Genomic DNA, 26,285 nt, shown 5'->3' with positions numbered 1-26,285 from the left:
AATCACTTATGTGTGGGATTATGGCAAATGGGGGGCATGCATGTCCCACTTCAATGAATACATTTTCCAATGCAGAAAGACACATATAGAGCATGGAGATGGAGGTAAAACTTGTGCACACATGCACACAAAGTTATACAATAAACAGACAGAGAACTAAATAAATCCAACTTCTTGTGCTTTAATCTCACCTTGAGGCTACAGCAGTCTTTACAGGAGAGTTTTGAGACTCCTTGCATGTGCAAATTCAAACGTTACCTTCCATATTCAACAAAACACTAGTCTACTCGTTTATTTTCTTCTTCTTGTTGTTTTTTTCTTACTTGCTTTCCTGCTTTTTCCCCATACACATGCCCTCATGTGCTGTAGGAACAATACAAATGTGAGAAAGTATATCAATAATAGACCTTGTTAAGATTAACTGCTAAAATGTACCATTAACTGTTTTATATTTTATTTATGCTCCAACAACAGCACATTCTGTGCAACGAGCAGCCTGCCAGGAGAATAAGATCCTTTTAATCACGTCGCTATAGCATTATAAAATGAAATTAGACAGTAAAACCTTTTATATCTACAACAAATAATTGCTCATCATGCAATCAAAGTTAATGTACAAAGAAATGTAAAATATATATTTGTATATAAACAATAAAAGTATACTCTGTGCAATCAGAAATGACTAAGTACTGAGGTGAGCTTTTCTGATACTTATTTTTTAATTTAGATGTTGAAGTGAGTCACCTCCAACACAACGAGTGCAGCACATTTAGAACTGTGAATGTGCAGCTGTGTACTCAAGCATTAAACTATTCAGACCATTATCACACAACTGTCAGAGCTATGTTTTCTTTTTGAAAGGCAATCACCAACAGGTCTAAACTGTGAAATGTCTGACCTAGATGACCTGCCGTTCCACTGCACTGCCATGGCGTCACACTACATGAGAAATAACAAGCGTTACATAAACTCCGGTATAGCTGCACAGCTGTTATGAGCCACTTCTTCAAGCATAATTGTGTGCTAAATCAAATTTCAGGTAGTTTGTTAGTCTTTGTTTGATTGTTTGTGTTGAAGCATTGGTTAACAGAGGTATACATGGACGAGCGGTTATGATATTGACGAGTGTGAGAGTAGTTTATGTGGTTTGAGAGGTAATGAGTAGGAAAGCAGTTAACATGATGTTTAATGAGTGAATATTGTGAGATGGGATGGTGTAACCGATTACTGGTGTAAAACTTAAATAGGCAATGAAAAGGAGGTAAAAGAAATGAAGCTAGCGTAAATTCATGCAGGACACGGAAGTTATACGCCCCAGCTGTAACCAGCTGACAGCCAGCCGATTGAATCATAGCTTCCGATCGGCCACGCACCAATCACAGCCCACTCTCACTTTACGGAGGTTTATTTAAACATGGCTTCCTTCTCACTGATTCATTCTACATCTACGCTGCTACAGACCACACTGCTGGCGAAGCTTCGCCTCCTCCACCCCAGCCTCCACCTCTTTGTTAGTTCATCTTCTGGCAAATGTTTGAAATGTATTTAAAAAATGTACCTCTGTCCTGTAAACCCAGGGGGGTTATTGCTCGTGCTCCCGGTCTTAGCTCAGTAGCCGCTGGCTAATCCGGGGAGCATTCAAAGAGCGGAGCCATTATCGCCAAGTTTAACTGTATTCCATTTGTTGCAATAAATGGTTAAAATCTATAACGAGAGTGTTCCTGACTGAATGAATAGTTTTTTTCTACTCACACACAAAACTAATGGACATGTATCAGCTGGAAAAAGAGATGGTCGTAATTATCAACAAAAATGACATAGACTGGCATAGACCCAGGAAATATGTGTGTGTGTGTGTGTGTGTGTTTGTGTGTGTGTAGGTGTGTGTGTGTGTGTGTGTGTGTGTGAGAGAGAGAGAGAAAGCAGTTAATGGCCGCTTCATTTTCGCCGCGTTCTGTCAGATAGAGAGCGGCGTGCATTTGGCGAAGCGGTGAACAAGTGTTTTACATGTGGTAAGCGCACATAGATGTTTAATAACCTGTTCACTATGCCACCATGATGGTGATCACATTTGTTAATTATTCACAGTTACGAGTCTAAGCTTGAATGTTTGTTTAAAAAAAGCAACTGCTCAGAGATGTTGAATTTTTGTAATTTTCAGATGAAAGCACACACACTCTGAAGCGTTGAATTTAATTTGCAGTAGCAACCTATTTGGCTGCACCAATCAAAGAGGAAATGAACATACAAGCATAATAAACAGTATTTTTTGCACTGCTGCTTGATTTTTCCTCCTTTTTACGCCTAATAGGTGGATCGGATCATTGAAGTTGATACAGCTCTATACAAGGTTATTCACATGTACATAATTGCATATGGAAATGCTGACTGAAACTTAATCTCCTTTGTCAAAGGCATGCATGAATGATTATTGTAATAAACAATATGAGAACCAAAAAAGGATTTTGCGCATTTCCCCCCCTTGTCTGTGAGCAATTCCCCAAGCGAAGATATTGCAACAATTTTCTTCTCATTTGCTTTTTATTTTTATGTCTATCCTGTGGGAGGACATGCTAGGCAGATTTGCCTTGTTAGCATTTAAATTTGTTTTCAGTGAAGGAGTGGGGCCAAAAAGAAGAAAAAAAAAAGATGGCAAAGGCAATGGTGACAGGAATGGGGACTGACTCCAGAGAAGAGTGATGTGGAGGGAAAAGTGGTCGGGCATGATAAAAGCTGCGCTTTCAAGTGGAAAGGCTGGGTTAAAAGTCGGGACTCAATCTCATTTAAAGGGGGGTAAATAATGCAACCCCCACAAGACATGATCTAGACAATTAACAGCCTTGTTATTTTATAATGAGGCTGTCAGCTCTGGTCATTTCTTCAGTCTGTTAAATGAAAGAACATGACAAGGCAATGTCCGACTCAATCTGCAGAGATGAAAGAACAAAGCTGTCAACAGGAAAAAGAAAATTAGGAAGATGGCGAAAAATAAAAGGAGGTTAAAGGTCGGTCGAGGATGGGATTGTTAGCAGCAACAGCGGAAGATGAGAAGGGAGAATACGTTGATGACATAAGACAAGATAAAAGACTAATACATTTTCTCATATTCTTGTAGGCAAGCCAATAAACGATCTTGTCATCACCGCTATACATCAGCGCCCTTTCCTCAGCATGCCAGCAGCTTCCTCACTCCACCGCCCTACCGACTGTGTGGTCATACATAGCTGACCCCACAGGGGAAGGAAAGGCAAACCTTTCTACCACTCCCACCAATGTGTGTTCTTTATTTTGTGTATTCACTTAGCTGCTCCTCAAATTTCTGAACCAAGGAGTGCTAGTTTTGAATGATACGACCCAATAACCCTTCATCCTTACTCCTTAATGATCCTGCTTTTTCTCTTTTACACCTTGTTTTCCGATGTCTAACTACTATGTGAAGGAATCGATCTTAAAAGTTCTGTTCTTGAACAGAGGTCAAATGTACTACATGCCGTAACTGGAAAGTATGTTGCCTCTTTACACTCTCATAAGCTTTCTGCTGGAGCGAGGACACGTCTGCAGTAAATATACATTTCTGTCTGCAAGTGTCTATAGTTTTTGCTTTTTCAGGAAAAAAAAGGTGCAGCCACAGATAACAATTACAGAAGTGTAACTTCAACAGCAAGAAATCATGTAACATCACTGAACATGCTGGCAACGCTACCACCTTGATCAGTGAAGGTTAACGAGTTTGAAAGGTCCCAATATTTGCCATCCACATAACCAAAAAAAAATCTGAGAAGTGGAAAATATCTCTGATTCAAAATAAATCCACAAAATCACCATAAATGAATGGCTAAACAATTCCTATTTGCACTTCATCCCTTGCTCACCAAATACCCTCTTCCTGTTATATTGGCTTGACATCAGCATTTATATAACCCACCAGTAAACTCTCTCTGAAGCGCTGAGGGGAAAAGTCACCCTGGTTGAGTTAATTGGTATAAACATCCCAGAGGTAACATTTTAATTAAAGATGTGAAGCAATGTATCCGGTAACAGTGTGTGACGAGGACTTTTGATTTGACCGTTTTAATTTACCTGGAAGTTAGTGCTTGACTATAACTAGCTCAAATACATCAAACAGAGCCAAAAGCAACACAAAAAAACCCATGATATAGACCCTTTTCTATGAGAATTACTATCATGATTTCTTTGCAAACTTGTGGGCAGTAACTTTTTCATCTCTGAAACACGTTGTCGGTATTGACATGTTTTATTGCGTGTATTGTCTGACTCTTTCTTCCAAGACTCTTTTTGAGAAGTCCATCTTCCTCTTTGGGGGATTGCTTTGCAGTGTAGGCAGTTGTTGCCAATTCTGCAGGATTTTGAGCCACTGAATCAGACTTTAACCATCTGAAGGGACGTGCTTCAACATTTATAGAGCAGCCAACAGGTCTTTTTCAAAAGACGTGGGATTGGCAAAACTCTCCCTTAACCGGCTAGATTTTACAGCCTCCAACAGAGCCAAGAGGAGATGCAAGAGTCTAGTTTTTTGTCGGACCACTTAAATTACAATATGCTGAAAAGTTATTATTGCTGCCTACACCAGCTTTAATGCAGCAGATCCTCTTGGAGACCGGAACAGCGAAGCCCAACAGGCTAAAATGTGTCCTGCATTTTAAAACATTTAATTAAAAATATAATTAAATGTTCAGGGATTTCATTAACCTTCTTGTTTTATTCTAACTGCCTTGTTTTTCTTTGTTTCTTATCTACAAAAAGTAAGATCTGCCTACGTGCATACGTTTTTGTTTCGTTTATTACTGTTGGTAGGAGACAGGATATCAAGCACGGTCTGTGTCAGACCTGTATCAGTCGGGGAGAGGAGCGCATCAATGTTATCGCTAACTGTATTCGGGTACCTCATGTCTCATTCACTGTAAGAAAACCCCTATCATTATCATGATTAAAGTAAACCACAGACATTGTTAGTATTCACAGCTGTCAAGCAATTGCGTTAGCATTGGGTAATTTTGTCTGCTTATTCTTGTGGAAAACTCTGGTCATGTGCAATGAATGCACTGGCAGACTGCATGCTGGTACGCCAGTTGGCAGGTCGACAGGCAGGTAGGCCATCCAACCATTTCATGCGGGGCCCAATGAAATAATTCAACGGGCTTATAACAGCCACCGTTTTTTTTTTCTTTTCGTCAGTGTAGTTGTTTTAGAATTTCAACAAATACAACATAAATGTGAGTAAAATAAATTGCATACCCTAGCTTAAAGTTAGTCTTTAACAAGAGCTCCAAAGTCATGAAAACTAATTGGAGGAAAGTGTGTAGGAGGTGCTAAATATTTTAGTAAACATGATTCAGCCGTTGGTTGGCTGCTGCTGCTTTGAAACCAGCTTTGCAAAGCAGCTTTTCCTTGAGCTTCCTCCCTCAGGTCTCTCTCTCTGCCTCCGTCGCCTCTCTTTAGAGGGCATTGTCACAGATTGTTTACAGTGTAAACAATATGCATCACCCAATATGACGCTTCGTTTATGAATCACATTAACTTGCCAATGGTTACCAGTGTTAAGCAACCAGCTCCAAGATATCTATTGCAACATGATGATATCAGTAATTAACAGATTACACAGTAGGAACATTAATAACTCCCTAGTACTTAGTTGCTTTTGGGAAGTTTCTGCTTTTTCGTTTATTGAAGTTTAAATACATTTATATGCAATGTGTATTCTGGAGAAAGCCATTCGATAGTGTTGCACCCCTTTACCGTTTAGCTTGCGAGGTTTTATGGCAAACGCAACACACCGACCGAAAAAACTAAAACAACCCCCATGCTCAACTGAGAAGAAATTAAGCAACTGTCATGTAGTATACATTTTTGTCCGACCGTAACCATAATGATAAAGCACAACTTGAATCACGGTCAGTCAGGCACAAAGACAAAAAGAGGGCGTAGAGGCAAAAGATGCAGCGTTCCTCCTCAACTGAATGAAATGAATGGCCACATAAAGTTATGTATCATAGTATTGTTGATTGTTCAACTTGTTTTATACATATCTTAAGATGCAATTCAATTATCTGTTTGGCCCTCTGCACACAGGCAATTTGCATATTAAACTACAATCAATAGTTGTATTGAGTAGATGGGACAAAGAGTCACGTTTCTGCTGTATATGCTGTGTGAATGGCCATACTGAAACTAGCTTATCAAAGTCATTCATCGTCTAGTTTGTGCATGCATCGGTATGTGCTGCTTGTGTTAATATTTATCTTACGGATCCTACATTCATCGTAATAACAGTTTATGCTAAACATGCTGTGCCAGTGTGCACAGAATTGTGCGTGTGTGTGCTTTGGTGCAGCTAAGGTAATTGCGTGCACTTGTGCAATTTGTGCCTCAAAATGTAACTGTGTTGGCTGGGAAAAAGAGACCCTTTTTGGCTAAGACAGATTTGTTTTGGACCACAGTCCTCTGAGATATCGCTCCAAATATGTCTGCACTAAATTGATTTTTACCATGCAGCAACTCCATGACAAATAGAAATGGCGGATGACCAAACACATTTTAAAAATCAATTGTTACATTAAAAAGATATCACATTGATGCGTACAATACATAACCAGGTATTTGTAATGTTCTGGATAGAATTATATATTGCCCTGGCTGTGGGCTATTTACTCTATAACCAAATAAACATTGTTAAGTGTCTGGTTTCAGTACTATTTACATAATTATCAGAAGAACAGCTTAGCAAATAGATCTGACAGAGTACACCTTCAGAAGAACACAGACAGCATTAGGAAAGAAAAAATGCACAGGTAGAACATGATGTGAACATTACACTAAGAGACGCATTGAGCAGACAGATGTTCACTGTCACATGATGAGTGGATAATGTGACTACATTAACATATAAACACGAGGGCATAGCATGCAGAGTTGGAGTTATATTAAAAAAAAAGGTGTTAAAGTGAAATCTTCCAGTTTTGAGGTCTGGACTGACACCTTTATTAAATCAAAACATCTATTTTGTTACTACAGTTAGGATAAATTGCTCCCTGGTTTGAACGTTTTTAACACACAATGAGAAGAAACAGCGTTCTGTGTTCAAGCTTGTGTTTCGGGGCTTTTCGTGGTTTGGCTAACATGGGCCTTGTGCTGCAGGAGAAAGTCAGCATTTGGACAACGTTGGTGGAATTGCAATACAGTGTTGTGATTTGATAAAAAGCTTGTCAGGTGAAGGGATGAGTGAAGAATTTACAGCTGGTGGTTTTATTCCCCACTCAGAAACTCCCCAAACCCTCAGGAACTATCTAGAAAAAAAAAGAATTCTGTGTCATGGCCACGCTTCATGACACTGAATTGGTTTTAGGCATACGAGCCATTCAACTCGGCCCTGTTTTTAGTATTTTTCTTTTCTTTTATGTATGTAATATTAGAAGTAGAGGAAGAGAATTTAATAAATATATGCAGAGTCAGCCCTCACATTTTTATTGTCCAACCAACTCTTGTTACCAACCAACCTGTTACTAGAAATTGTTACTACTTATAATGGCACTTTAATAACTGGTTTATATATATACACATACCAATAAATCACTGATGTATTTACTATATACAGTAGATAATCTTAGTAAGTGGAGATGGAAAAATAACTCAGTGTTCCTGAATGTTCTCTATAGTGCATGTGATGTTTTCTGTCAGGCATTGTGAACGGGCTGTGAGCCTGAAACCAAATAAATATCTCTCAAAAAACGGGTACTGCCAAATGATTTCTCACGATTTGTCAAAGACAACACAAATTGTGAGAAACTGACTTGAGGGCTGCAGCGTGTTATGTAACGGCACTGGAGCCTAAGATGTGACAATACATGGCTAAATAAACCAGTACTATATTGAAATATAGAAATATATTTGGATAAATATATATTTTAATATATTGAATATATATATATATATATGTAAAAAGGGAGAAGAAATTCTCACTTACACCTCACCTTGCTGCAAACTGTTTTCATTAGAACACCATTTTACTTCAGTCTGACACATTTAAACTTGTCACAGTGTGCATGTTCTGCAGGTTATTGGAGTAACAAGGACATTGTTTAAATTCAAATTGTGATTTTTTTGACAACCCCTAAAAAGATCTTTTCACTATTGTGGTGGTAGCAGAAATTTGTAGAGGCGGATACCTCAAAATGCATGCAAATAAACCAGACCTGCATGGTGATACCATGAAGGGAATTTGAGAAAATGTGGTTATTGTTGTTGTTTTGGTAATTTGGGTAAAGCAACTATCTATAACTATTATAGTAGTATATGACATTCACCAGTGTCAGATGTAGCCCCTGACTTGCAATGGGAACTGTGTGTTTTTTAACTGAATATGGACACCTTTATAGAGAGGGAGAGAAAGAGAGTGAGGAAGCGAGAAAAGGTTCTCGGAATCTCAGGATAATCAGAAAACTCTAAATCTAAATCCAGGAATTAAGAGGCTGCAGGGAAGTTAAAGTGTGGTATCGATCAGAGCAATCACCGAAGAAACATCCGAAGTTTCAAGGACTTAGCGTTGCAAAGTTTAAGTTCATCCAACACACAGGCCGAACAGGAAGCTTAAGTTTATCTCCAGGTCTAACATGTCCGCACCCCTCGTTCCTTAGTGATGGAGGACTGCACTGCGATTTTATCAAAGAGCCGCGGGTCTCTGGGGCTCACCGGGCAGGTAAGATGAGCAGCTGGAAGATAAAGACTGCATCATATTTAAATCAAGGGAGAGTGAAAAAGTTCCCATCTGCATATAACTAGTCTGCCAAAAATCCACATACAGTCCTTATACCAAAGCAAATAGATCACTTGCCAACTACTTGGTTATGGTATTCACGCGCTTTGTTGATTCACTCCGAAGCCCTCACAATGTCGGACCGCCCCCATTGTCACTTATAGAGGACTAATGAACAGTAGGTCATTGTGGGTGCTCAAACTAAAAGTATGACAAATGCATTTACCCTAAAAGTCTTGAGAGCTTTTCCTCAACATATACTGTATAATGAACAAAAGAACATCCTAAACACACAGTACACTGTAGCTTTTATTTTTTAATGCACCATGTACAATTCATGCTTTATCTAAATAACTGCATAGTTGTTGAGACAAGAGAACGAGGTCTTCGAGGTAAGTAACAGTCTACAGCCATGCTAGCGGCACCGTAAAGCTGTACGTAATGCCGGCATGTTGACACGCAGATGTTTATCAGGCTTACCATGTTCATCATCTTAGCCTAGCATGTTAGGATGCTAACAACTGCTGTTAAGCGGTAAACACACACACGTGGCTATTGTGCCATGAAAACATGCTGATCACAACCATTTCTGCTCAAAGGTTGACTCTTGTTGTTCAACTTGGCACATCTTTAAGGAAAGTTTCAAATCTCCTCGTCACACGTCGGCACTTTCCTCTCAGTGCTGGTGTCAGCAACATAGTCCAATGGAAAATAACAGGCCGTGGTGAAACCCACAGCAGTATAGTAATTTGCTGTAGCTTCAGTTGGCAACGGCGGGCAACTGCTGCGCAAATACTGCCAGTCAGCTCTGCCTGTTGGTTCTCAGCAGTTCAGTCCTCATCACTTTGGCTAAAGGTGATGATGTTGCTGCTGGCCAGGTAGGCCGCTCACCAGCCAGGCTAGCTGCTATCCAACCGTGGGCTGCAGCCCCATCAGCTGCATCCTTCTTCCTCTGCCTCTCTGTAATGCATTTCTTTAGCCGAGGAATCTGGCTCACAGGAAGCCTCTTTGACTCAGGCAACATCAAATTTGAATTTACTCTTCAGTAAGAGGGGAACAGAAAGAACCCCGCCCGGTGTTCTGCTGCCATTCATCGATGACAGAATGCTGTATTACGTTGGAAAATTGTACCTGAACGTTTGACTGTGTACACCACATTGCTTTGTATCGTCATGAAAAAACCAGTGACATAAAAACTAAAGGAAACATCATACAAGTAATTATAACTATAAGTAATTTGATCTTCTAAAACTAACTGATCAGTGTACAAGACAGTTGGCACACTTGATGTTTATTCCCTCTAAAACTACTATTTTACATTGTCTAATTGCATAATGCAAAAAGTGCAGAGGAATAATAACTATTTAAAATCCCAGAAAGAAAGAAAATAAACATGGTCAAATTTATGTTCTCATGTTTTCTCCCAATGGGTAAAAGCAAAAGTTAAAAAACAGTTACAAAAGCTGCTTTGGAGAACTTGTTAATAGACTTCGCCTATTTACACATCCAGCAGTTACACATTAGCATTCATTCATACCTGCTTTAAATCACAACAAAATTAACACTTTATATTTGTAAAAGGTAACTAAGACTATATTGTTAAAGTCTAAGAATTAATCAACCTTTTTTTCCTTTTCATGCTCTGTGTGGACCCCTTGGTCCTGTGGCACCGTAAGCAACCGCTTAGTTCAGTTGTCCCTGTTGACTGTGACTGTGACTTCATACACTCATCACCAGTTTGAATTATATGTGGAAACAAAGTGGAAAAGATTGAAGGTTCATGCTTTTCTTTTAAACATCCTGAATCACAATGATAGAATAACAGCTTTTATGATTGCTTGATGGCCCTGAAATGTGTCATGTTTTCCACCAAGTGTCAATGATGGTATGATCACCGATGAATACATCTGTTAATCATATTTCTCTTCCTTGTTGCTCCAACTTCTTCAATCATCAAAATTTCAAAAGGCACCATGAATGGTTTATGTCATGTTTTCCAGTCCATTGTCAGTGTCTCTCAATGTGTGTCTCTTTAATGCATACACATTAGCGATGCACTTGTTTTCTCGCCTGACCTCAGGTGTGAGTGCACATAAATTGACAGAGCCCAAAAATAATGCTCAGGTCTGTCGATACGTATTCGTGCCAGATTTCTAGGCGCCGGGTTCTGGTGGCGTTCCTCGGGGATCTTGGCCCATTAGCCCCGGGGTGGGCTGAGATTCCTCGTGGGCGCTGTCAGGGCCTGGTGTCTGGCTGTGCGTCGCGTTTGAATCGGGTCGTGGCAGCGGAGGAGGGCTCTGCCGGGTACTGGAAGTGCTTGTCATTTGAGTGGTTTTGGGACTGCGGTGTTCATTGGTGGTGGCACTTTGTGTTGGATTTGGGGAGACCGCTTGTGGCATTGGTTGTGTTGAGCTAATTGGGTTGTCCTTGTTTGGGTTGTTTATTGGGAGCAGCTGGGAGTTGATCTGATTTGCGGTGGGGGGTTGAAGCATTTTGAGTGCAACTGTATATGTGTGTGTGTATGTATGTGTGTATGTATATATGCAGTATATGTATATATGTATTTATATATTTTTTTTATCGATTATTTTATTTAATGTATTTTTAATGTATCCAACGGTCTCACTGAGCTTTCTGTTGTTATTATTGCCTTGTTTTTGCTGCTTTGACTGTCAAAGCACTTTGTGAACTCTGCTTTTAAAGGTGCTATATAAATAAAGTTAGTATTATTATCATTATTGTTATAATGTTGTTTTTCCATCCAGCGTGATTGCACTTCCTGTCTCCCCAACATGCAGAGGTGCCAAATATAGTATGCTTGTGCCTGGCAGCAGCTGACTTCTTGTTGTCGTAATTAAAGTGTTTTCAAACAGAACAGCAGCCTTGTGCGCGGCAGCTCACTTTCTGTGTTGGGAGGAGGATATTTATTGAAAGAATTGAAAGAACTACGGTACGAAGGGTGACAACAACAAGTTTTTAACTTTTAAGTTACAACCTATTACATTTTGAATGGTCCAACTTGCAACTTCCCTTTGGATTGAGGAGAGAAAATAGCTTATAGACTTGTTGCAAAGTACAAACAGGGGCAAACAAATTATATATATGGATTTCAATAATGTCTGTATGATTAAACAGAAACAAAATTACCATCTCTTTGTTTTTTGTTGTTATGGTAATTTCCTTTCTCAGAGGAAAAAGCCTGTCTAGCAGCATGCAACGAGCTTTCTGGATGAAATGAACAGGCCTCATCCAACATCGACTGCTGTCTGAGAGCCTTTTTATTAAGTCAAAGTAATGTTGACATTTTCAAAAGATGACAAAATGATCCCCTGAGCATCCTCAGATATTGTGTGAGGCGTCTGTCGTTACAGATGGACATGTGACTACAGGGAGTTTCAGTAAGTTTAGGAGGCTATTAGTTTCCTTTCGAGAGTTGTACAAGGACTAGAAAATGACTGGCAGTTTGTTAAATAAGCGAAGCAAGTTATTGATCCATTTTTAACAAGCTACAAGGACAGTAGAGATATTGCTGTTTGTTTTTGCAAGGCTGTTAACCCACCTCAAGCTGCCTCTCATACCAGATGAAATATTACACAAATGACATATATGAGAAGCCATTTATGTGCATCAGAAGTAATGCGTGCACATCGAGGAAGTTGTCATTTGGTGGTATGCTATTGTTTGCGTTGGAGATGAGCACAGGTCTGGACGATTCACATTCAAAATGCACTCTGTGGACGCTTTGCCTCAGGCAAGCCAAACCCTCTGCACCCCCCCCCCCCCCAACATTAAGAATGCACAACACCGGCCCTCGTTTTTTCCCCTCTATTCCTTCGCATTAAAAATGCCATCCTGCTCAGTCTGGTGGCACATGCTGGCTGTGAGGTTTGACAGCACACACACACCTATGTCTGTCTAACAACAAGAGGTATTTGCAATAGTTCAATGTCTGGTAAGGACAGCTGTTGCAAAGCAGACCTACATATTCCTATGATGTGAAAAAGAGGTTACCCTTCTGCACAGTAGATTCTTAGTGATACGTTACGCTATATCTGTGATTCGGTAGATTTACACATTGGACTCACATGTTTTGGATTACTGGCGTTTCTACTGAGTGCAGCAGGCAGACATTAAGTCTGGTTAGTCCTGCAAGATTGACCTTTGAAGTGCGCACTGAACTGTAAAGCAAAGCAGGGGATTAAATCAGAAAGCTGTCTTTGCTCATATAACAGTGAACATCGGGAAAATAAAGGTCTAGATTAAAGCTGCGCGGCACAAAGGGAGAAATGGCTACTGAAATCATTGATTATAAACCACCAAAAGGCATCTTCTAGGCACACTCTCTTTCATTACGTGTAATGTCTGGCCTAGCTTTCCACATCATAGCTCACAGAGTTACGTCCAGTTGACTGACTGCAACCTTTGATGGGTTTTAATTTCTCTGGGCATTCTGTGTTTGATCATAAAACTTGGCATTTTGGGTGCACAGTATTTGAGTGCTCAAACTGTCTGCCAAGTTATACCGGGCCTGCAAACAGGAGTTTGGGAGTTGTGGAACAGACAAACAGAAACAAAAGGACATGTAGCCCCCAGGAGAGAGAAGTGACTTTTTTTGATAAGCTACTATTTAACAATTTACATTTCCCTTTGTTGCAAAATACTATCTAAGTGGATATATTAGTTGGCTAGCTTGTCAAATAATGTAACCAGCTAACGTGATCATGATACTAACTTGTGCATAATGACAAAAGGTGATCATTTCATGACAATAAATTATGCAACGGTACAAAGCAAGGTCTACGAGAGAGGTGCAAGGCAGGGGTGGCCAACTAGCTAAGTGCAACCGAAGCTAAGTGAGGAGCACACTTTACGGACACCGGTCATTCATATTAAGGATTCTCTGAAAGTTACACATAGTGTCTTTAACATTAGCCTGTATGGTATATTTAGTAAATAAGTCCTGAGAACAGTGAGCCTTTCCAAATCAATTCCATCATGGTTACACTAAATTCACTGAACAACCTCACTTGTTAAATATGAAAAAAGTTCAATCAAATAGGTGAAGGGAAATTAATTGATGTAGGAAACATGTCCATTTTGACTCTGGAGCCTTGAGTTTCTTCAGCTTGAGTTTGAAAGACGATGTATGAGTAGAAGTCAATCATATTTGATTAAATATTCAAGGTTTATTTCAAATCAATCCGAAACAGATGGTCCCTTTACACATAGCCATGTGTGAGTCTTTAATCCATGGTTTCACTTTGCCTATCTCTAATCAGTAGTATCTGAACTGCTGTGCTTTATTTAACATGACTTCAGGGTTTTCTGAATAGAAAACTAATTGAATGAAAACTAAACAGTAATTATTTTGAACCAAAACACTCAGTGTCATAAATACCACTGGAACGACACAACATTTGAATGACTTAAACGGGACGTAGCGCATCAAAGTGTAGCTCTAAATCTTGAGCTGATACAGCCGCAAATTGAAGCATTTAGTTGGGCATTTTCTGATGATTTGTTTGGCTTAATGTGCTGTGAGTATTTTCAGGACATCACCCCTGAGAAGTTTCTAGCAAAAAAAAATGACCGGTCCCATCGCAGTTAAATATGAAATCCGCAATCATTCCTGCATCAATCAAATTTAAAATAACTTCCCAGATGCATTATGATATGATCACATTTGGCTTCTAAAGCTTTATGTACATCTAAAGTCTTTATCTACATCTCTGCATCCAGCAGTAGATTAGGAAGGAGCTTCCAGCCTGCTTCGCTGCATCTAGCTGAAACAAACATTCTGTTGGTCTGTCTTGTTTGCAGAGTCGTTTGCATGAGTACAGTTCTGCACATTCCTGTGACAGCTCCCTCCCTCGTATATCCTATTCTCATTTTCTCATCCTAGATTGCCCCTAATTTCTCACGTCTTCTCTATTTCACCTCCCTCCTTTCATTCTCTCTCTCTCTCTCTCTCCTCCTTCTCTTGCAGTAAATCCCTCGCTTCTTCCACCTCTTCACCCACTGTTGCCCGAGGGTTTTGAGAAACTGTTACATAATGCACTTCAAATGATCACAAAGGAATTATGGTAGATATGGGGATGTACAGCAGGCATTTGATAAGGAACAAAGAACTGAAATTACTGACCAGTGGCTTTGCAGATTAAATGGGTCGATCTATGTTCACGGTTGAGATTAAAGAAAATTGTTCCGTCAGTAGCTGTGTGTTCGCGCATATGTGCAAACTTGTGCTATTGAGTCATTCCCCATCTCAGCAGTAAAGTACTGATAACAACTGAATGATTGTGATGACACATGACAGTAGTTCTTATATTGTCTCGGCTGTGCCTCTTCCCTTTATAAAACAGCATCACTCTCTACTCTTCATAGCGAGGATTTCAGTCCTTTTCCTCTCTTACCTAAATGTTGGGCTGTCTTTCTCTATTTTATAGCCTGTGTCCTTGTCATTCTTCTTTTTTCAAGCTGTTTCTAAACCTTCCTTTTGCATCCCTCGTTCTCTCTCTAGCCTTCCTCCTCTCCATCTAGCTGGTCTGGGATCCTCCTGCTTCCTTTATCCAGCTGTCTGTGTTCAAGGGAATTACAGAAGTCAGGCTTCACCCAAAGATACAGGACAGTGTCTGTCTGGGCACAGCTCAGGCAGAAGTAGACTCCCAGAGCACTTAAAGCTGCTGAAAACCTCCCCAGCAGTCATGCCCAACCTTCACTTCTGCCTAAATACTCACTGAGTAAGACAAAAACCAGACAAAAAAAGAAGATGAAAGAATTATATGGCAAAGCCTTAACACATAGAAAAGCCCCGCAGACACTCCCCTCCCATGCATTATAGATCAGTGACAACTCAGCACCCCTATGGATTGTAAAATAAACTACATGACGGCACTGGACTAGAGTGGCTAATATGATTCACAATGGGATGTCAAATGCAATTTCCATGCGTGATTCCAAATGATTCAATCATGGATTAATTCAAATCAAACCAGTAACAGAGCCCAGGTGTCTAATCTCTTCCCCTTTTCTTCATGAGCTACAGCTTAACTCTCCTATATTTCAATTTCACCTGCGCCGTGATCTCTCCGTCTGTCTGCCTCCTTTTCTCCATATCTCCTCTGTTATGCACATAAAAGGTTCCAAGAGGGTCATTGGGTGGATGGTGTGAGCCAGCTGTCTGTTTGGAGAAGCTTTTTCTTTTTTTTAACTGTGCAACAGAAACTGAGAAAGCTCCTCCGCATTAAAGGAAAGCTCATCAATCTGACAACCTCTTCAGCTGTCTGATCTTCTGTTTTTGATTTTAATGAATTAAAACACCCAAAGTGCTCCCGCGGCAAAGAAAACAACCTTGGCGCACTTCAAACCTTGAGAGCAAAGAATCTGAGGGTTCCTACTGGGTCATAGTGGAAATATAGGGTGTGACTATGTTTTAAAAAGGATGAGTATATTAAATATTAAATTACATTCTAAACATAAGACATAAAACATTGAAACAAGGGTTTCAAAGTGCTTCATATCATGAAGACCAACATGACTATAAAAGGAAGTTACTACTACTATACTTTATATAACGTGTCTCACAACTTGTTTTATCTGTTGTGACTTCAACTCCAGCATATTTGATGTGGTTTCGATGGTTTTCTGATTTGCTTCTTATTATCCTTTTATGTAGCATGACTGGTGGTGTCGTCGATCTGTACGGATCCCCCTTCGCGGTTCGGCACGCATGTGAACCGCGGATTAATTACACAATTACACACACATTAACCATCACAGTGTGAAATAAAGTATTACTGACTATCGTTATCCGGCAATGTTGAGTAAAACATGCGATCGCGACATCGGCATTTATACTTTTTTAGTCGCCAATCTCTGATGTTACATCGTAAACAACCAATCTGTGTTTAAATTGACAGGACGGTGGCAGCATGCTAACGGCTAGCAAACGAAGGTTCCGTTAAGTTACATTATGATGCGTTATCATGATGTGTTCACATGTAACCTCGTAAAATGTAGTGTTAAATCCAGTTGTTTGAAGGAGATGTTTTCACAACAACATAAATATATATTAGAGAGGGAATTATGACCCGTTTACACTAGCTCTAAACAGCTAATACACCATTAAAACTACACATGTTGGTTTGTTTTAGTCCATAAAAATACAATCTTTTATTTCCTAATCATTTGAATTATAGATGACTATAATAAAGTAAAAAGATAACATTTAGAATGGTTGATGGTTTACAAATCAAACAACAAAGGGATCTGTATCTGCCAATATAGATTATCAATGATCTGAAATTAGTATATGCCGCAAAAAATCTGTAAAAGTTATATTTGCACTCTTTTTTTCTTTTGTGCAGAGCCAATCCGTGATCCGATCCGTGATCCGATCCGTGATCCGATCCGTGATCCGATCCGTGATCAGATCCGTGGCCGATTCGAACCGTGAGTTTTATGATCCGTTGCGATCACTAAGCATGACTCACAACATAGCTAATGGATTATTACTCAGGGAGGAGGAAATAAACAATGAACTGGAAGAACAAAAGCATTACTCAGATAGCTTATGATTCGTATTTCTGTGTGCTCAACTGTTGTTAACTTGGTTCCCGATTTCTCAATGAATCTGAAAATGGCATCATGCAGTCTTCAAACTCAAAAGGATGCAATTAAAAAGTAAGTGAAAGAAGTCTCAGTCTTAAGCATATCTGTCACTTTGAAATATATTTTCAATGTGAAAGTAATCTGCTATTTCTGAATAATCAAGCAAAGCAAGATTAAACAATTGCAAGATGACCATAAATTATGTTAAAGTGAATTGGAAGAAAGATTATGAAAATTAACCGATATATAGGGTAACGACAATGGCTTGATATATCTCGGCAAGGCTTAGTTTTCAGCTGACATTTATCAAATATATCAATATGGTTTTTTTTCTTCTCATATGAAGATGACAACCATTTGTCTTACTTATCTTTAAAGCATTGTATGTCTCGGTTGTTTGTAGCCCATGGCTTGAAGTGGCACTTGATGTACATTTTCTAACAAGTGTCAGTATGGACAGGGCAGTGGGATGATGTGATCAGACTCGAGAGAGAGAGAGATCACTGGCAATAGTCTGCAAGCAAATGTCCTAACAAAATGTCTCTGAGCAAGACACCGTAATCCACCATACTTGTTCATTGGGAGAAACGCTGGATTAATGTGTTGTCGGAATGCCTAAAATGTAAAGATGTGAAATGTAGACTTAATGACCAATAAACCAACGACAAAAATTATCTCTCTTTATCACTTTTCTCACACACATTTCCAAACTTTAGAGGATAACTTATGGACTTGCACTCATTCATAGGGGCTAACACTTACAGTGCTTCACACACAACTACACACGTACACTACGTTTAAACCCATTTGTAACCAACTCATCTTAACTAGGAAAAAGCAGCCTTTTTCAGCTTTCAGGGCCAGCTGTCACAAACCAAACAATCATCAGACGTTGCTGGGTTTTTAAGAGTTGCTCCAGCTCAGCTGGGCTCTAGTGATTAGGCTACATTTCAACGCAACTGTGCAAAAGTCAAGTCAAAAGCTTCGCCAACAGGCTTTTTGTGGAGACCAAAAAACAAAAAGAGCTTTTTGGGAGCTATCAACTGGATTGAGGTTGGATTGTGAGATGCAGCAGCTATCTTCTATCTAAAGTATATCTACAACACTATGTGTTCTTCCTCATTCATATTTATATGACAATGACCCAAAAGTATATTCCAAACGATACAGAGACCTCAGAGGAACTTTAACCACTAAATTACCAAACGGCTTCTCAAGGTAAAACCGTTCTCACCTTGGATGACCACGGGCCTGTTAGCTGCCAAGATGAGCGGCTGGTCTCACCTGATCAACGGATCCACACACCTCTGAAAACATTGGAGCCAAACATTTTCAACCTTTCCGTTCATTGGGACTGTACTTGGCTAGATGCAGACTTTGTATTGGAACAGTATTTGGGCTGTGACTCATGACGTTTCACAAATTCACAAGAACACAAGCGCAGAAAGGAAAGTCAATTGAGAGAGGCCTTAAATTTGAGTGTTTGGAAATGGAGAGCGACAGACGGGTTTTCAGTGTTGTCCGCACCATGGACAGAGGCAGACTGAGAGAGTGGATGTGAAACGCTGCACTGGGTAGTAGAGTGCTTTTTTTTCTAAGCATTGTATTTGTAGAGGCATAGAGCTTTAGAGAAAATAAATGAGAAGAAGGTGGAGAGATATGATGTAAATATTGTGTGATCTTATCTAACTATGTTTGAAGTTTTGCAGCACCTACACTCCTTCAAAGACAAATCAGAGGGGACATAAACCTCTGCCCCACACAACTGTAAAACACACCTTCCACATGCTCACACACACATTCACACGATGCATCACAATCAGATGTGGAGACTGACTGTACTGCATATTCCTGAATACGCTTTATGGGCTTTTGCATGTAGACACACATCTGTATGTTGGAGTCCGCGTGTGTGAGTCAAAGCCTTTCTTTTTCAGGAGGACAAATGGCTCTAATGGCTCATGAAGACATGGGTCTGTGTGATTGTGTGAATCCGTTCCGAAGCTTGCTGCTATACAATAGGACGTGATGAGAGAAAATTTCATTTCAGTTAAAAATTGAGGTCTTTGAAAAGATAAAAAAAAGGGGGGGGGGGGGGGGGGGGGAATGAGCGGGAAAGGTAATGTTCAATCCTTATGTATCTTTGTTAAATGACCAACATGCATCACAGTTCTGCTCTGTGTGAATAAACAGTTTAAAGCCACTTCATAATAATGAGCCTGTAATTTAAAAAGTAATACCGTATGCAGGTCACTTTTATGGTTTTTTGTGATTGTACACTAAAAGTGAATGCTTACACAAAAGCATCAAAACCTCAACAGTTGTTATTCACATTGTTTCTTACATTGGATAAACCCATTCAAGAATGAAATCTGTTACGATCATTAGGAAAACATCTCTTTTCAAAATGCAAATCCTTTAATATATTGTATTTATTACTGTATTTTTTGTTGTTGTTTTTCCAAAGCCTTTCTATTCTTTTGTCCATTGAAATGTGTATGTATGTACTATATTCTGGAACAATTTTTCACAAAATGATGTATCATGAATAAAAAAAAGTGCTATAGACAGCAGTGTTTTGTATAAACACTACAAATGGAGTATGTGTGTGTCCTTTTGTTGCAAAAATTAAAAAGGATTCTGCGGTTTTGAGTTTCATTTGGACATAGACGTGAGGAGAACACACTAAAATGACACATTTATTGAGACTGACACTCAGAGGGCAAAATCTCAGCTGCAGTCTCCAAAACTCTAAAAACTGTTATCTTGTCTTATTTGCACCCAATTTGTAATTCAAGATGCCACTTTTTGCAACACACTGACTGCATAAAGTCACTCTTTTGCCATTTCACAACTCTGCCACATCAAATTCAAAATGCCACACCCATGGACCAATTGGCCAATACACATGCCACCTGGCCAAAAACCTAATTGCTTGACTGTTAACTCATCAATCACTATGTAAGCACTATGGAAAGACCACAGGGCAGAGCAGTGAGGGGCCTGTTTGCTTTTCTATTTTTGGTTGTTTAAACACGTATTAGCAATTCATGCTATCTTTTTTGTTAACACAAGATTAGATTAGATTAGATATATACTTTATTCATCCCCAAGGGGAAATGTGTCTGTGGCAGCAGCAAACGAAGTTACACAATAAAATACAAATGTTAAGTGTGGAAAATGCACAATATATACAATATAATAAAATAAAATAAAATAATAGAGCAGGACCTATTCAATTTAAGAAAATAAAATAATACAAATGCACAGTATATACACTAGATAGAATGGTATTAAATTAACTAAGTAGGAAAAAATAAACCAAACAGTAGTGCACCAGATCGCCAACAGCAGCAACAGTGTAGCAGTGTTATAGTCTTGTGTATGATTTGGCCAGAGGTGATATATTATAGAGTCTAATGGCAGTGGGCAGGAATGTTTTCCTATCTGTCCTTGTGACAGCGGAGCTGGATGAGTCTGTTGGAGAAAGTGCTCTGCTGTCCCTGCAGGTGGTGGTGGAGAGGGTGGTCCGGGTTATCCAATATGGATAATAGTTTCTTCAGTGTCCTCCTCTCCACCACCTGTACACAAACTATATTTTCTGTGTTTATGTACTATGTTCTTTTTCAAATATGTTCTGTTCTGATTTTCTTTCCGTGAACAATGCAACCTTTGGAAAGGCAGTGACACTGATTGATTTTACAATGTGGAGGGCAATAAATATTGTCATTAGTGTGTAGTAAGCACTGGTCTTGTGTGTTATGTTTGGTAAATACGTCCATGTACTTCACTCGAACAATATCTCGGAAAAATCGAACCCAGACAATATCATTAGAAAAGACACAGAAGAGTGTAACTGGTTCAAACTGAATCCGATCATATGAACCATGTGTGTGCCATATTGTGACAAAATTGGGTTTTAATAAACTATTGTATAGGTTTGAATGAACTGTTTCAATTTGCAAAATATCTGACTTGTTAAGCTATTGTGTGTGTGTGTGTAGTTGTGGGAGTTTTGAGTGTTTTGAGTGTTTTGAGTGTTTTGAGTGTTTTGACAAAATGAACCCTTTTTTCAAAATCATGCTGAGGCAATTGTAAAAAGAACCTGTAATCTACCAGTGTCTTATTAAGCTTGTGAATAGAGTTTTGACACAATGAGCCAAAATAAGTGTGTCAGCAATCGCAAAAAAAAAACCTGTAAGGGTAGGTGAGAATGACTCAGAGTTAGTCATCCATCATCAACCTAACATCTGACGAAATATTGTGCTCCAACACTCAGAGGTCAGTTTAATTTGTTCACTCTGCCACAGCAGGGAGTTAAGGCAAAGCCGTGATAACTGTAGTGGGTAATCATATGCTACCCTCTGCTCCTGCTGTGACTGTTTATATGCTGTTGTTAAGTCAGGTGTTCTCCCATTTCAAACCGTTGAGTGGGTTGTTTCAATCTACAGTAGCCGTGCTTCGAGTTCATGACTGTGGATTCAGCGTGGTTTCTCAACTGCTGAGTGGGCTGTTTGAGTTGAGAGAGATCAAGTTTAAGGCAGAAATGCACCACATGAGTGGCAAAACCCCACTACAAATATAAGTTTAATAGCACTTTATATGGAGCGGTAGGCTATAGGTAACCTAGAAATACATTTAAAAAAAGGATAACTCACAATATCCAAGAATAACCTGAAAAGAAAGACGTCATTTTTAATTAAGTCAACTGAAGATATGTCAAGTGTCTCCATGCAGGGAAATGTGTTTGAAATTGTGGATGAAATGGACAGGTTCCCTGCAACACCATTTACTGAATTGTCTTTAGTGGGGTCATGGTCTTAATTATAATTTAAAGTGTTCTGTCTACATAATGCAGGAGTAAAAAATAAAGAAGCAGCAAAGATAAAGGTGTTAAACAAACTGTCGTGCTTACCACCAACTGACATAATGTCTGTCTTATGCACTCAAGAAGTGGAAAGAGTTTTCTTTGATAACAGTAAAGCAGGATCGCACTCGGGGGTGTAATGTGTTGTGAATCCCAGGTAGACCCATGAAACAGCTATTTGATTAACTTTCCAACTTTGTCTTGTTTTGTGATGTGTCAGCTAACATTAGCCATTGAACATAAATGAAATAGGCTATCCTCGTTGTTGGGCTAACTACCTAACTACCTCGATCATCCCAATCACAAGCCAGCTGGCCAACAACGTAATGCAAGCTAATGGTAGCTGACACTATTTGGCTAAATAAGCATTGTCACGACTAGATAGCAAGTTCAAGTCTGAATAGCCCCTGTTTTGGGGGCGCTTCTCGCACAGTGACATTTCAATGTATATATAAAGATATATCAGTGAGGATTTTCTTTGCTTGTTTGTTACAGTAATGTGAAATCTGCTGTGTTCTTGCGAACTTAAACTGGGTACTGAAGAAGTCCGCCCACCTTTTAAACAGTGGAAAAGCGTATCTTTTAACTGAAGTCATTTCTTACTATGGTACGTTGAATGGTGGTGAATATAATATCTTGGGGTGAAGGCTGTGGTGCGTCAACATTTTGAACTCAATTTTATTTACATGTGGTGGTGAAGAAAATGTAGAAATCCATGGCTTTCATTTTTAAGCCCTTCACTGAGCGTGAAGTTTAATAAGATAATGATTTAAAAGGATTTTGTAGGTTACGCTATACACAAATTGAATCACACTTGACATATTGCTCCTGCTTTACACGTGGTCTTGAGTTGAACTTCTTAAGAGCTTCAATAAAAAAATAGCCTTGGTGATTGGCGATTCAGAGCTATGAATAAGCTGAACCTTACCTAAGCCTTAGTTTAAAAAAAAAAAATCCATGCTGGAGTGCAGAATGTGGGAGTCTTTCTCTGAAGACAGGGTTGCCTTCAAATACTCCTGGGACTGTGTCCATCTGACTGAGGAGAAAATAAGCGCAAATAAAAGAAAATACAAAAACACAGGTGGGGCACGCCTGACCGGGGGAAATGTGATGCCGAACTAGTGTTTTAATGTTCATTAAGACAGGTAGTATGTCACTTTAAAGGATGGACAGATACTTGACGGGGACGAAAAGAAAAACAAGCTTTGTTTCCGAGACAAACAAGACAATGTGCTCGGTTGTCTGTTATCAAACAAAAAATAAGTAAGCCTAAAATATGACAGCCTATTCTGCTCTTGGGCTCATAGTGAATGCAGTAGGAGATGATGAGAGACCAGTGTGTATTTTATGTCTGAAAACTCCATAGCTTTCCTTCGTTCCTTGGTACTTGCTGGCATTTCCGTTATCCTTATTCATTTTAGCTGAAAGTCCCAATTCCCCTGAGTTGATCGGAGGGTTATTCGGATTCATCTGTTGCTCAGGGTGGGAGGACTGGCTCCTAATTAAGAACTGGGCGCAGCTTGATGCATTTCCCCTCTTGGCCAATCAGGGGGTGACGACGCCCTTTCTTTAGGGCTTAAGAGAAGTGGGAAGTTGCACACCCAGGATATTCTCATACTTCCTGGACTTAATGCAGACCTCATTTTAGCTGATTTAGCCAGAAACGCTGGTCTTTGGACCCCTTTGAGACTTATTTGCTGTCTTAACTTATCTGATTGAGGGAGATTTTTGGCATTCCGAAATCTAGCAGGAATTAATATTAAAGATCACCTTTCCAGTATAGGTTACCTGCATTGGGGCTTAGTGCCAAGAGTGTGTGTTTGCCTACCAATAACCTAAAGCCTGAAGGATTTATTTTGTTCATTGGTTCATTTTCATTGTTAGACACAATTCCTTATCAAATAGGATTTTTATTTTTACATTTTTCTGCCTCCAAAGGCTGGAATCCCAAAAGGTTTCAAAACCACTGCATTACGGTGAGTACTTGTAAAAGAACTACTGTGGATGATTCAGTAACCTTATTGAAAGGGATTCATTATCATCAAAAAGGGGTTTGGTTACAGCCTGGAGGGTTCATTTTACCTGGAGCGAGGGATAAGTGAAAGCGTACTGCCATGCTTTGTGATTTAGTATCATGCTTTACTGTCACTCTTTCACATCAACAGTCAATGTAGTCAGCTTTTCAAAAGGACTCTCCTGGGCTTATTAACCTGCTCTTACACAGCAAGCATGAGTCAGACTATCTTTTGAACTTTTCTGGTAAGAAGAGTGACGTAAGAGATACACCAAGAGATACACATAGATACACATAATTGGCAATCGTGTCTTCAACACACTATATATTAATTGGAAATGCACATGTTTAAATCCCAAGCAGTCATTGCTGTGTCTATTAGCAGCCTTGTCTCCAGTACAGAAGCCCTTCAGCATGATGTGAATAATAATAACTGGAAGCTATAGCCCTTTGCATGTAGGTGCAAGCATACTGTATAGAGTAGTAGATTTAAACCCTAATCCAAAAGGAGGTATTTTGTTAAAAATACTGATTATTTGCTGTGAGTTCATATTCAATTTTAACTTTTTTGTTAAACTATAAAAAATGCACCTTTACTTTGGAATAGTTTTGTCACGGGGATGCAAAGTGCACTCAGAGGTCTGTGGGTCAAAACATGCACCTCAGGGAAGGAAGACTTGGGGGGGGGGGGGATACTTTATCCAGAATTCACTAGGTCTATAACACACATACATTATGACGCTAATTCATTCTACCACAGTAAAAAGTTCTATAGTTGACGCAACGACTCCCCCCCCCCCCCCCCAAATCGTGATCACTTACCACCAATAACCTTTTGTGATGATATAAAATCATTGCAAGGGACGAAATATCTTACCAGAGTTCCTCAATTTGCGGTTCCTGAACACCGAGATGATCACCAGCAGATTCCCCAGCACGTCCACCACCGTGGTGAAGATCAAAACGCTGGCCAGGATTGCTATGACCCAGGCGGGGCGGGCGCTCCCCTCCGTGGCCAGTGTGCGCTCTAGGTGCCCCAGCCGTGGCTCCGTCCGGTTCTTTATGAGTGTGAATGTGTCCGGCATCACTGGCCCACAGCCCAACGCTGCTTTCAAGTCCCAACTGCTCTTTATGTCCCGCAGGTACCGCAGGTACCGGTGTGTCCTAAACGAAACATGGAGCGCACCTGAATGCCTCCCCAAATTCCACAAGAGCGCAGGTCAAGTCTGCTAAAGGCGATATGAGTTATAATATGTGGTAGGTACTCGCGTGTGACAGATATAAAGTTACATGGGCTTTTCGCTTTCTGTAGCTTCGGACAAAAGTCATCCATCCATGTGCCACCAAAAGCTGATCGGACATGCGGCGGTGCCACACCTCCTCCTCGTTGAGAAAATTTAAATTATTTTTCGTTTGGATAATATTTCATAAAAGAAGGTCCAGTCCACTCATATTTCATGTCTTCATCCTCTTCAAGTGCCCCTGGCTTGCTGCTTGGCATCTCTGACTATGCGTGCGCCCACGTTGAAAAAAAAAAGAAGAAAAAAAAAGGCTATAAAATGTCAAACCATTGTACCGCCCTGGGAGTCTTTCTGATTTAATTCTCTACTGTCTGAACGAAGGGAACAAATTGTCTTCCCAAACCATTCCTAATGCCCTTGCCATGCGCCAAACTATACGACGCAACCAGCGCTGTGCGTCGTACTGTAGTAAATATCACGGAGAAGCCCCTCAGTCAGGCACACCGTAGGATATGGAGAAATCCACTGAATGAGGACAGAGACGGTTTCACAGACATGTTTACCTCCGAGCCGGCTCCGCGTGTCTCTCCCTTTCTCTCTCTCTCTCCTCTGACTAACCTTAACCCTAATACCAAGGTGTGCGTGCAAACCGGAGATTCGCCTCATTTTCCTCTGCCTATTCCCAGCGTGACTTCCCAAAATCTGCCTTTCATCTCAGCACAATGCTCACAGCAGTGGGTCGGCACACGGGAAGTCCAATCAGCACACTGTGACTTATGTCAC

At 39.9% G+C, this 26,285-nt stretch overlaps 1 protein-coding gene across 1 annotated transcript in view; it reads right to left on the bottom strand.

Annotated features, from left to right (window-relative positions):
- Positions 1 to 25,355, bottom strand: part of mtnr1bb (melatonin receptor 1Bb) — a gene marked incomplete at its 3' end in the record, with an annotated part of 28,714 nt that extends 3,359 nt beyond the window's left edge. Inside the window, exon 1 of the mRNA XM_079172244.1 lies at positions 25,139 to 25,355. Coding sequence (XP_079028370.1) covers positions 25,139 to 25,346 — 208 coding nt within the window. The 5' untranslated portion in view covers positions 25,347 to 25,355. The remainder of the gene's footprint in view (positions 1 to 25,138) is intronic.
- Positions 25,356 to 26,285: the final 930 nt, after the last annotated feature.

The sequence above is a fragment of the Pholis gunnellus genome (assembly GCF_910591455.1).
Source record: "Pholis gunnellus genome assembly, chromosome: 13".
In the NCBI taxonomy this organism is placed as follows: domain Eukaryota; kingdom Metazoa; phylum Chordata; class Actinopteri; order Perciformes; family Pholidae; genus Pholis; species Pholis gunnellus.
Note: the sequence above shows the minus strand (reverse complement) of the source record. Positions and strands in the feature narration are given on the sequence as shown.